Source organism: Cryptotermes secundus, unplaced genomic scaffold (genome assembly GCF_002891405.2).
Source record: "Cryptotermes secundus unplaced genomic scaffold, Csec_1.0 scaffold938, whole genome shotgun sequence".
Lineage (NCBI taxonomy): Eukaryota > Metazoa > Arthropoda > Insecta > Blattodea > Kalotermitidae > Cryptotermes > Cryptotermes secundus.
In genome coordinates this window covers 375,226-389,387 of record NW_019737398.1, presented here as the reverse complement: position 1 = coordinate 389,387, position 14,162 = coordinate 375,226, and the positions used below count along the sequence as shown (strand labels likewise).

The 14,162-nt window shown below is 37.3% G+C and overlaps 1 protein-coding gene across 6 annotated transcripts in view; it reads right to left on the bottom strand.

Annotated features, from left to right (window-relative positions):
• The window catches only part of LOC111870378 (histone-lysine N-methyltransferase ash1), a 110,284-nt gene extending 96,861 nt beyond the window's left edge, over positions 1-13,423 (bottom strand). For 2 of the 6 annotated variants that reach the window (XM_023862613.2, XM_023862618.2), the window contains exons 1-4: positions 12,608-12,802; positions 6,900-7,043; positions 5,395-5,526; positions 4,018-4,254 (exon numbers count right to left, since the gene is read on the bottom strand). In XM_023862613.2, the coding sequence (XP_023718381.1) occupies positions 4,018-4,254; positions 5,395-5,526; positions 6,900-7,043; positions 12,608-12,613 (519 nt within the window). In that variant the 5' untranslated portion in view covers positions 12,614-12,802. The other 4 variants (XM_023862616.2, XM_023862617.2, XM_033753817.1 and 1 more) reach the window with 4 other exon arrangements.
• Positions 13,424-14,162: the final 739 nt, after the last annotated feature.

Sequence of the window (14,162 nt, the reverse complement as noted above, 5' to 3'; positions counted from 1 at the left end):
ATTTTCATCATATACATGCTCACATGATCTGCATATTTCTCACCCATTTTCATCATATACATGCTCACATGATCTGCATATTTCTCACACACTTTCATCATATTCATGCTCACACATTTATACTTAGCTGTACACAGTCTGAAACAGTCTTCTTACATTCACGTCATACTCATGCTCACGACATTTATGGCCATTCAGCAATATTTTTCATGCATGTTCATCAATTTCAGTCATGGTGGATTCTGAAAGAACAATTCTACACATTACAGTAAGTCACTAGAAAGTATGGGAAGTCACCTGAAATGTTACTCTTGAAAAACGTCAATCACAATGGAAAGTATGTGGAACTGAGACAAGTACCAGAAGTATCTGATATACACAGTTCATAAAAATGCTTAAAAAAAGGTTCCTGCTATTATTTACGCATTATAGGTCAAGAACTATATTTTTAAGGTGTGTGAAATATCTCCTGATAATCAACTTTCTTTGCAAATAATCGTAATACACTGAGGATGCATAACACAAGAATACATTCCTATGTGAATCAGATGTTTGTAATTTGAAAAATATTTTGTCAGAAATCGATTCCCTTTGTTGTGGCCGGTCTATAGTATATACCACAGACTATTAGTACTTTCAACATTTCTCACATAGGTAGCCTGTAAAAGCAGAGATAAAAAAGGTAAAGCTATCCCTGTAACAAGCCACGGGGCCCACAGGGTTGTGAGACGCTGAGGCTCCCACATTCTTCCAGACAATCACCTCACAGAGGGCGGTGACACTGTCAGCCTTATATGCCAGCAGCCCTTTACACTCAGGAATATTCCTGGCATTCAATTCTGCTGGAGGTTGGGTTGACCCCAGGACCATAGTGTGGCTGGATGGATTAGGGCAACTGAAAAATCCAATGGCGCTCATTGGGAACTGAACCCATGGCTTGTAGCACAGTACTGAAATTACTGTGATGGCAAGATGACAGACTGTGGGGGGTCTGAAAATTTCCTTTGAAACTACTGTCAATAATCAATAATCCATAATCAAGGGATACGAACTGCAGGAATTTGCCATACAACAGAATGAGTCAGATATGCTTAGTGTAATTTCTCAAGCTAAAATGTTTTGGGAAAGTCAGGCAGCCAACAGAGTAAACTGCATGCAAAAAAAAAAAACTCTTCTAGAGTTCTGGTAAAATTATAAAAAGTGAGTACTGCAATTTTTTTTTCTGTTCAGTGTAATGTTTGCATGTGTTCAATGATTACAGTGTGAATAAATTAATGAGTATGGTGTTTAATTTTGTCTAAAATACGTGCATTTCCTGGTTTAATTACTACTGTATACCTTGATAAGATGGAAACCCGGCTTCAGCAGAAAAAAGTTCTGGGCCCTTAACATTCCATTTAAGACAGGTTTTACTGTATCTTAAAGGGACAATATCAGGCCTTCCTTGTTTGCATAATTGGATCCCTACATTTGTGAGTCTGGGTGTTACACTATAGTGTCATCATGGCTTGGTGTCCAGTGGATTCTTCCAGCCATATCGGAAGTTCACAACACAGATGTAAAGAGACACATTACATGAATTACCTAATGCTTTGAAAAACATACATCTGAAGAAATGCTTCCATGGAGTGAAACAACTACAAGGATGGCGCATCAATGAAGATGCCACAAAACAATGTTATGGAAATCAGAAGAGAATGCACAAACCAAGAATTACATTCCCTTGGATAGAAAAGGATCCAAGCAGACCAGCAAACAGATTCCACGAACAATCTGAACTGGCATGTAATAAAAACAACAGTGTAGATGACTTTCATGTCAGGCAGAAGACAGTGTCAACATGTATGAAGTTCTTTCCTGTGCTGAAGGAAAATAATTTCCAATAGCGTGCCTTTTAAATAAGGTTTATGGATGAACACTGGTTAAGTATGCACCTTACATGTGCAACCAAAATCTCACATAGTTGGCATGAAGAATTATGTAAGTGCTTACAATACAAGTTAGGTCTCCAGGAACTTCTCACAAGTGCACTGGATGTCAATATATTCTCTGACAGGGCCACATTTTGCAGCCATGTTCACACTCTAGAACAGAAGTGATGGGTGAAAGAGGTATTATGTATGGCAATTCACATGAATTTACAATCTTTCAGGTAGCTGCAACATCAGCGATGAATAAGAAAAAGAAACATGGTGAAAGGGGCGACTCTTTGGAATTTGTGTACATTCATAACATTTCTATGTAAAATGCAAATGCCAAATAATTTTTGTTTACATGAAATCTATGCTGCAAAACTTGCCATTCTTCAGGCCGGGTCTTTTCATCTCCTGTTGACAGTAAACGAAGATTTATTTGCAGACAGTGATTCAGATCTGAATGTAAATAACTATGACGACACTGAGTTGGGACAAAATATGGCAGTACAAATAATATGCTTTCGTTTGTAATAAAATACTGAATATTTCTGTTAGTAACACAAGACCAAATAGTTTTATCTTTTGTAATATAATGCCAAGTAGGTCACTGAAATTGAAACAATGTTTTGAGGAACACATCACCTAAAACACTGAAGATGGTAGCAATACGTTCCTCCAAAATGCTGGTCGACATTCTATGCACTACATGGCGTTGTATCCTTGAAGACAGAACTCTTAATAACCAGTGCTGTGAGAACCTCACATCCTAAAGATGTTGTTTACAAATCATAAGATTCAGAGAAAATTGATGATATACACTCAGCTCTCAATTATCCAGGATACTGGTGGGGATGGAAATCACGATTAATCGAAAACCTGGTTAAGACAAATTTTATTAAAAGTAGTACTGTAATACTGTACCTTCATAATACTTTAGGCCTACCTGTATTTAAATTTATTCAACCTCATTTTTATGTCATCTCATGGCCTATTTAATACTTTTTTTACATTACACTGAAGTATGAATTAGTTATTTCAATCACAGTCTTCAACAACATCCAACACTTTTTATGAATATTCACACTTAACGCTTAAAAAAATTTAATATTGTCGTTTACTTTTTCGCGGCATTTTCCTTTTTCTGTTAAATACTTAACACAACACGCTTCCTTTAGCCCCTGACATTTTGCTAACGCACTTGAAGATCGATACAAAGATACTAACTGGGGCGATGTATCTGTCCTTGAAACTTTCCACAAATCCTTGCATTCTTTCACCCCTACCCTAGAACATTGTGTTAGCATAACGGGACCAAAGAATGCAGAGCTCGGTTCACACTAGTGTGAAAATAGTGTTACAACTCGCTATGTGAAACAAAAGTGAATGAATATTAAACAACATATAAGCCTCAAAAAAGCCTCAGTAGCCCCGGTTAAGCCGCAAACCGGTTAATCTGCCCCCGGATAATCAAGAGTTGACTGTACTTCAGTAATATGCATGGTAACCTTGTGAGTCTATAAATATAGTAGCATAAATGCATATCAATTCTAAATGTTCCCTGAATATAATCCATACTCATCTTAAATCACCCAAGTTTATCGATTAGTTTTGGGGACTTTGCTAAAGTTGTTTTCCTTAAAATGTGGCCAAGCCCATGAAGAGTTAAAAGATTGGGATATTAAGTTATAACGCAGGATGAACAAGTGCACTTTCATGTAACACAGTTCTTAAAGCATTCACAGAAGAATTAATCAGTGTTAGAAACAATTTGCAATATATGTTATTTCCAACACAACCACACATTTGTTTGCAAGCTTTTGGACCAAACCAGTTGCAACTGTTAAGCTGACTCAGAGTGTCATGAGTTCTAATCATGAAATCTTATGGCAATTCTAAGGTGGGCTGGGGTCAGGCATTAAATTACATGCAAAATTTGCTTATGCTATGTAATGTTAAACAGAATTAAATATATTTTTGTGATCTAAATTAAGTAGGATTGAAAACATAACAAATTATCCAGTGACGTGATGAGAATTTAAGACTGCAGCTACTACACTACATCACTACTGCACGTATATGTAGATAATGGAAGTTCACTCACCTCTGAATCGCTGACCGAGCCATTGGCAGTCACAGAATCTCCTGAGTCACCATCATCATCATCATCAGAATCTTGACTGTCGGATTCATCTGCTTCACTCTCATCACTTTCACTGCCCCCTGCTTCTCCAAGATCTTTTGACACCTCCTCTTTCCTCTCCTCCTTGTCCTGACTCCATAGAGCATCAACATTAGCCAATGGAGTCTTAGGAGCCGTCAGTGATGTTGCTGGGGAACCCTGACACAGTAATGCAATTCATACTAAAACATTACTTACTTACTTACTCATGGAGCTGAACCCTTCTGGAGGAGCCACCAATTCTGCAGCTACTCAAGAATTTCCCAGAATTTTACGGAACCCGAAGGTTTATTACCTTGTTCACAAGAGCCCTCCACCAGTCCCTATCCTGAGCCAGATCCATCCAATCCATACCATCCCATCCTATCTCTCCAACATCCATTTTAACATTGTCCACCCACCTATGCCTTAGTCTTCCCTGTGGTCTCTTTCCTTCTGGCTTTCCCACCAATATCATATACGCATTCATCGTCTCCCCAATTTGTCCTATGTGACCTGCCCACCCCATTACTAAGACATTACAAAAAAATATACTGCGATTTTTAAAAATGCTTAAGGCAGTTCTCCCTACAATAAATTACTCCATTTGCCTGAATATAAACTGCATCCCCCCCCCCTAAGTTTATGTTCTTAAAATCAGGGTGTAATTTCCATACACTTCTTAAAGAAAAAGAAATGTTACTGTATTGCCCAACTGAGTCGACTGGAGGTGAAACATTCACAACACTGGTCAACCAAAGGGAAACAAAGATGTTGTGTGTGTTTGTTAAATAAGAAAAGCAGGAGCACCCTTTTCTATTGTAAAAAAGTGTGATGTTGCGCTGTGTGTCGTGGACTGCTTTGAGAAGTGGCACATGCGCTTCAAGGTGTGAGGTATTGTAAACTGTGAAGTGATGCAGTTCAAACTCGCGTACAGTCTGAACAAAATATTACTGTATATAGTGTGATTATATTTACAAAATAACCATGTTTCAAGGTTGAAGAAAAAACTATGGGTAAGTCCTTTGGAATTTCATAACATATATAATAAAGATTATATTTTGCACTTCATGACAAAATAATCAGTTGATTTTCATTTGTAAAACTTGCTCTTTTGTGTATATGTAGAAAATTTTATTGTCTTTCAGATTGTTAGTTTGTATTTCTATGTTGCATAGAACAGAAAATATATAGTTTTTTCTGAAAGTCTGCAACGTTGAAGACTTAGGGCCATTTAAATTCTAGCCACAGAGGGCTGCTGGTAATTTGAAAGTCAGTACATTAAAGGTTAAACAGATGCCCTGCAGCCACAAAATTTACCTTGATAGCATCCATATCCACTGTGGAGGGAAGATTGTCTGGCTCTGAGTCCTCATCAGCTGGGCGATGGATCACCGCACTCCATGCAGAACTTGTTAACAATGGCAATGCATCATTCGACACTGGTCCATACTAAAATTACAAACCAAACATATTATCACCTACAATTAGACAACCTGCATCACATTCTCTGATAGTACATTAAAAAATATACATATATATATAAGCAAATTGCAAATTCATTACAAACTTTGTAACAGTTGCATGACACAACATACAGAATCTGCACAAAAGTACTGCACACACTTCACTTTCTCTTGTATATGCTTGAAGGATTACGGCCTCTGCTAACCTTAAATAATGTCACATTTATGATGTTTGAGATCATAAAAATATATTTTGGTTCACCTCCCATAAAGAAGATCAACATAATCAAAATCGGTAAAACCATTTTCGGGAAAATCAACGTGTACTATTTTCCTGAGGACATAGCGTATAAAGTTTTATTTGCAGAGATGGTGTAGATAAATTACTAAAATTTAACCAAAATCATTAGAGCCACAATAAAGAAAATCAATATCTTCTTATTTGGGAGCACAAGGGACCCCTTTAGGAGCCAGAATATTCATATTCACAAGGTACTGAAATGATGGATAAACCACTAAATAATGAGCGTGAATATAATCTGTAAAATTTCTCAGGTGCCAGTAAGGCACATATTCATACACATACAATGCATTAAAGAACAATTCTTATATTCTGGGACGTTGAAAATGTGTAAATCCACCAAAATCCCGTCATCAGTTTTTTTCAGAAATACAATACTTTATCAAACTACATTCTGCCACCTATTTAGTGACTACACATGGGTATATAATATGTTAGCCATGTATTTGCCTGATGATGGCTCTTAATAGCCGAAACATGTAGCAGAGCCAAACTAGGTACTGACCTTAATATAGTTGTGTTGTGACAGTTTTAATAACAAAATTGTAATAAAGAAATTGACTGCACATGGGGTTTAGGTTGGTAACTGGATTTACTGAGCACACGTAAGTTGTAACTACAAGCAAGTATAGTGCTCTCGCTAACTCATGTACTCAACTTCCCACTACAGCACACAAAGACTTCCCAGTCTGCTGTCTTTTTACCAGTTGTGGCCAGGTAACAGATCCCAACATGTCCTCTGCTTCTGTGCTCAAGTCATTACCAGCTGGCAACTGTCTTGCACCTAATCCATTGCTCCACATGGCCTTAGCTGGTAAGTTGGTCTGTCTGTTTAGCATCAGGACAGACCAAACCGTTTCCAACAGTTCCTCTATTGTTTTGTGTGCGTCTGCTGCCATGGGAAGCAGCTGTTGCATGTTACTTACCAGCCACTGCGTTGCACTAGATCTCTGTTAAATGGCGTCGACACAGGTTTACACTACCATAACCTAGCGTGGACAATTTCTTTCAGTTATCATGTCACAATATGTAAGTAAAATTATGCTTCAAAATCTCACCTTTTTAACATCACTAGTAGATGTTCTGCGATTAGTGATGTCCTCTCCCCCACCCTCGTACTGTGTATTTGTATAAACTGGTGATGTTTTGTGTAGCTGGGGCATGCTGTAAAGTTCCATGCAGCTTTTACAGGAACAGCATTGCTGCAATTAAATATCAGATATCAGTAATCAGGCACAAAAAAAAAAGGAAGACGGAGCAACACAAGTTTCTTACTGAAACTGCACATTCAACAACATTCTCGTGTACAGGAGTTTCATGTGCTGGACCAACCATCCATGAAGACTGGATTTTGTAAGAGAAAGGTAAAGTTGTCGCTGTGCTTAACTATGAGGGAGAGTATGAGGAGTGGGCCATAAAATCCAGCCCTAGCACCGCAACCTTCAATGATCAATGAGGGAGAGTAAGTAAATATGTCACAAATGGAAGTAAAACAGCTGTAACGGATGTAATAGGTTTTCTGTGCTACCACTAGGTAGCAGCAATTCCAGCTACATGAGAACCTAGGTAGCAGACATACAAACACTTGTTCAGAGAATGGTTTCGGTAGTCAAAATGGTGACTGTGCTTGAGGAGTGTATTATAAAAGAGCAGCATTCTGTTATGCATTTTTGTGGGCAAAAGGACTCAGTACTAAGGATATTCATACAGAAAAGTTTCCTGTTAATGGTGGGAAGTGTTTGACCCATATAGTGGTTCACAACTGAGTCAAGAAATTGCCACCTTGATGGAAAATGTTTCACTGATGATGAAGAGGCTGAAATGGAAAGTCAAAAGACCTCTATGATGCGGGTTTCAATGCACTGGTAAAGCAATGGGAAAAGTGTATCAATGTTGGTGGAGGATATGTCAAGAAAGAAATGTTTTTCCCAGGTTCAAATATCACATTTATTACATCTTATACTTGTGACCTTTTTACCGATTCCCCCTCGTAATAGAGCATTATGCCTCAAATAGGGAAACAGATGTACAAATCTATGTATTCTTGACCTCAGCACAAGTTGTAGGTGACTGGTCAGCTTCACGTCCCAGCTGCTTTACCCTTGGAGAAAAAGCCCCCGGTACCCATCGGACAGGAGGCTGGGTGGGACCTAGAACCAGTCTGGACGACATGGAGAAGGTAAAAATCTTGCCCTTACAGGGACTCTTTAACTCTGAAGCCTCAGCAGCCCAGCCTGTAGCCAGTCCTTATACCAAGTTCGCTACCCTGGCTCCTGGATTTTTTAATACATTCAAAAAGAAAATGGAAAAGAACATGTAAGAAAACTGCAAACTGTTTTATATTTAGACTATTCTGAACCTTAACACATTACACTTGAAGTTTCTCTTCATTTGAGTAATATCTGTACAAGACAATAACACAGTCACAACACCCCATCACTTGATGGGATCAACAATGGCACATAGCAATCTTTGCTTGTCAGTACTTTCTCTTTTTGCTTGACAGTGCACAGAAAATCCTCCAATAGCTCCCCCAAATGACCTTAAAACAGCAGTTATGTATCATGTGAAAGTACATTCTTTTATCTAAAAATAGGGGACACTTGATGCCATCTATTGAAGGACAGGCTGTATTTACTGATCAGCTGTGGCAGTTGTAATGCATGTGTCCAAAGTCAATCTAGTCACTATGTAGCATGCAAAGCGTTAACCTGGCATATGTCCAGCATCGAACTTGGGTTGAAGAAACATGGTATTTCAGAAACTGGCTCTATTTCCAGATGTAAAGATTTACCCCACTTAATAGGCCCAATTAAGTATATCTCACATTTTCACCAGATGATGGGAACAGAATCATCTTTTTGAAATGTTCGATTAAAGGATTGTCAGAAACCTTCAAACTCAATTTACCACTTATACTAAAAATTAGAATTCTACACCAGCAGCCATATTTCCATTATCTAACTGGCAGGTTTTCCAACTGGATGATTTGAATCTCTATAGAACATGCCATACATTTCACAGAACAAAAAGTATTAAACAGAACACATTCTCTCAGATTCCCCCATTTAACTGTATGTCATAAAGCTGATACAGTTTTGCTACTATCATTAATATATTCATCATGTCNTCCTGCAGTTATGACCTAAAGTCGTGAAACACCCTGTATATTCATTATGTAAACTGATACAATGGAATAGAAATGAATGTAAAAGTTAAAATTAAGCACAATGGCATAAAGATGTATGGGGATTGGAAGTACAGCTCCATGCATTCTTAGCCTTGAAACTAGGTGGAGGTGAGCAGCCAGCTTCACACCCTTGCTGCTTTATCCTGCAGGAAAGTGCCCCTGTGTCAGAATGGGAACCACAGCCAGCCTCAACAATTTTGAGATGAGACAATTCTCTTGTTCCTGTTGGGAATTGAACCCCTACTTCCTGGGCATCCAGCCTGCAGCCAGTTACTATAAACACTGAGCTATTCTAGAACCAAAGAGGAACAGTAAAAATTATGGAAGTTAAGTCCAGAAAACTAGGATAGTCACTATAATACATTCCACTCCTTCAAAAGAAATTATGAGAAGAACATTCACTGCCCATTTTCCTTCAAATACTTCAAACTATGTGGTGCATCTAGAATGAAGTATAAATAAAAAGTATACAATTTACTCATACAGTAATGTGAACAATTTCTATCATTACAGAGTCCAAAGCACTTGGCATATCCATGCATATTCATGGACAATGCACTGAAAATTTGCCCCCAAAATTGGAACCAGTGACTTAAAAAATGCAAGATTAAGCTCAATTAAATCCAGTATTTAATTAATGGTTTATCATGTACATGAAAACTTCATACATAACTTTACATAAAGTAAACTTTGCCATGAATACATAAGGCTGAAAATTGGAATTGCTTGGCATGTTTTATTAAAAGTCTCCAACTCTGATTTAAAAAAAAAAAAGTCTGTACAGTGGTTTACGTGCTGTTAATAAGTCACACATAGACATGCATGACTTCTGTATAGGATATNTTTTTTTTTTTTTTACCTTGAAATGAACAAATAACTTGTATAATAATTATGGGGCTTTCCTTCATAACGACAAAGACCAGGAAGTACTACTTCTAATGGAGATGTGACAGCATGTTTTTACTGAAAACAGCAGAAGACATTGCAGCTGAATCAGGTTTTTACCAACAGCAGTAGTAATTTCCAATTCTTAAGGAATGCTACTTTTGCCTGTGCTTTGGGACTTCTAGTTCTTACTAGTATGAACCAGTAAACTGCGTCAAAATACCTCTGAGGGTGCAACATCATCAAATAATGATGTAGATTGTTACTTCATCAATGAGAAGTTACCAGATTCTATTTTCGGTATGGGATGGGAACCAAGTTCACTACACCAGAAATTTCATTGAACACACACAAGACTTTCCTTCCATAACGTTCCCTACCCCATATATGATATACCCTCAAAAATGTTTCAGTAAACAGTTATGGATTTTTGGTTCTTACTGCAACACATACACTACAGCCGGACCATCAGATATAAAACTGTCAGCAGGGTCTTCATTTCCAGAGCTGGGGAATCTCTTATTTGTCTCCAGTAAAGGACAATAATCACAAACATAAGCTGAGGTGTCAAATCATTTTACAACGCACCATAAACTTCTTGTGCCCCCTGTGCCCTTCGATTGTAAACCACATAAGCAATGACAACAACATAATTTTGCTTTAAGTATAACATTTCTTTCCCCACTGTGAGCAACTATATTTAATATTTTAATATACCAGCTTCCATATGTCACTCAAGGACGTTTAGCTCAAAAAAATGTAACACCTCCCACATAAAAGTCCAGAGCGCTGCCACTAGGCCAGCCTACTCAATCCAATAAATATCATTCAATGCTAACCATCTTAGCAATCAATGTAGTTTCACTGTGATTAATTAAACAATAAATATCAAAATTTGTAATTACTGTGGAACTACATAATACCAATAAATCACAAGAGCCTCTGTGGTTTGAACCCTCGTGGTTTCAATAACACCGTCCAGTGTAACTCAGTATATATTTATATAATGCCCATACATGTTTAGGTCAGTTGTGACCATCTTCAGAAGGCAATAACAAAATGTTGTGGAACTGTTGTCTTCTGAAGACAGTCACAATTGACCAAAATATGTAAAGGCATTATATAAATATATATTGAGTCACATCGGGCTGTATGGTCAAATCATTTTATAATAATTAACAAGTGTGATGGACCAGAATGGATAAAATTAAATTCATGGCCTCAGATGCAAAATTTTGCAGCATTTGAGTTTCATTTATGCATGGTCCACACGAAAGACACAAATCAAACAACATACAGCCCGATACTTTTCATAAGTTCGAAAGTTGCTAACACATTTTAGGTGCATGCTCTCAATACACACACACACACACTGTGGTCTTAGTCCGCAAGCGGACTATGTCAACCAAGCGACCGCCGCTTGTAGGCGAAGTTGGTGCCAACTTTTGCAAATAGAGGGTGTCGTGTGGTCAGCGCAACAGATCCCCATGGCCGTTAATCTCAGTTATCTAGACCAGAACATGATCTCAATGCAGTATATTTTTATAATTAACCATTTTTTTTTAAATGACCACCAAATATTCTTCTATGAGCTGCATTAACTGTTCTAAAAAGTTTCATGTGGCTTGCAAGCCAGTTTGGACATGTCACATCCAGCCCCATTGGGCACACCAGCAACAAACACACACACACACACACGAACTACTTAATTTCAGCACTTCTCATGCTACATGTTACACCATATCTCATGTTACATGTTGTACATTTGAACCTGGCTTACTCTTACCAGACTGAACTGTCATAACCAGACATATCAATTAGTGGATTTCAGGTCTGATATAAACTTAAATGTCATAATCAGACATATTAACTTACATTCAGTGGATCAGACTTAAACTTAACAGTCAAAACCAGATGTATCATCGAAATACACTTACAAATCTCATGTAAACTAATCTGTCATAATCAGACATAACTGAAATAATTCACTTGCACACACACAAATAACTAGTATAATTATGTCAAAAAAATAAAGCAAATAAGGCACATCTAACTGGACACCTGGTGTAATATTTATGTTATCCTTACACAGGCCCTTGAAAATGAACTGCTTCCTAAATTTCATAATATATCCACAAAACAGCCTGTGCCACAATACAGGAATTAAACACATGACAATGAAAATTGTTTGTCTCCTAAGCACTTTACTGGTTAACCAAATACCTTGTTTTACACACTTAACTTTTTCACATGTTATTTATACCATAATAAGAACAAACCTCCAGTTACAAAATAAAATTATGAATCTGATTACCAAAATTTATAATAAATCTGTCAAGACCATATAAAAAATATAATTGTGCTCCTGGCTATATTTAGTGACTAAATGTTGCCAGCTGAAAGCAATAACACTGCTTAGGTGCAATGACACATTCTATTTTCAGTTCCCCTGTTATTCAAGTAATTTATGCATTATTGGTAATATATTAATCCTATGCTATACTTATGCTTGGCATTAAACAAAAATGTTCGGCTACACTTGTCTTGGCATTAAAAATGTTTCTCTAACACAATTTACGACTGGTATCACCAAACCGCGGCATCTCATTAATATTCCCATGGTCCTATTACTGAATTAGTACGTTTATTTTAATGCGACTTGGTTCACTGATGTCAAAATACATTACTTACTCCCATGCAAACTCATATAAATCGTTACATAATGTCAAACGCAGAAGAAATCACCATTCTGAAGTAAGTGGGTTTGTTGCACAATTGAACCTCCTCCCCCTCTTATTGAGCTGTTAAAACTGATACAACCAAAACCATTACGATCTCAGAGTGGCATAATTTGACATATACATTCACAGTAACCTAATAAAACATTAATTGTATCAACCTTTGTTCAGCACATCATTTCACCATTACAAATGCCAAACTAATCTTCTCAGCAATACCTCATAAAATCAAAAGACGCACAGTATTTACATCCATTCTCCAACCAATTAGCTGTAAACTTCCGGTTGTTCTATTCTTTTAGCAGCAAAATACCAAACACTACTCCGAACGCGATACACAATACAAAGCTGCAAAATGTGGAAGCATTTCACACCTCTCAAGGGACACAGTATAATACTGGTATTCATATTCACTCACATAAACAAGTAAAATGTTTACCTGAAACCTGAACCACTTCCATCATAAACAGACAAAGCTAAACAAAATGGCGATGAATAATTGGTCAACGGATGAAAGGTGCCGGTGAGGGCAGAAAGCATGGAGTCCAAATTCCACTTTCTTAACTTTTTCAGGTTGTTCCGTTTTTCGCGCTCGGCACGTACTTTGAACTTCACTTATAAAACTTCATTTTGTTACATGGCAATTATTTATCGACCGTTTACCATTGCTACACGTATATAGCAAGCTCAACGATACCCCCAGATGTCACTCACCGTTCCCACCGCCATCAAAACAGGATGACCAACATCATGAACAATTCCGTACTATAGATCCTACAGATCACTATACACGGACCAGATCATTGACACGAAAGTTCCAATGACATTTGTTATAAAATAAAATAATGAAAACACTGAGCGCTAGGACTGTTAAATAAAATGATTTTGAGGGAAGTAAAAATGAACATAAAATTTCGCAGCAAATATTGACATTAACAGGGTAAAAGTATCACATAACTACATGCATGAGCAAAGTACGCGAACATCGAGTTTGAGCCTGAGTAAATCATGTTTTGTATCACAACACACAGAACTAGAAATAAATAATTCCGACGCATATAGGAAAACTATAGCCAGCTGCATTGCATACTAGTGATGCAATGTTCTGTATTTACTTCCATTTCAACACCCAATTTCTATCAACAACTACATTTATTCAGCTTTATATAATAGACTGCATCACGATGTCACTCTAAACTTATTATGAGGGGATGTTTAGTAGTTTCTTACAGTTTGCATGCGGACGATAGGTATTCCTGACTTGCATAAATAGATCTGCTCTTACATTTGTGGACCCAACAAGAACAAATTAGTTGTCGGTCATAATCGTGGGTTGTGTGAACTCAGAACACCGTGGATTAAATCAGGAAAATTCTTGCTACAACTCAGTTAATAATTATGTATCTTTCATGCCCTATTCATTTTTTTTGTTTTATGCGGTTATGAATACTGCTAATTGGGAACGGAGTCCTGATTAGAATAATTTGGCTATAAACAAGTGAAAAAAT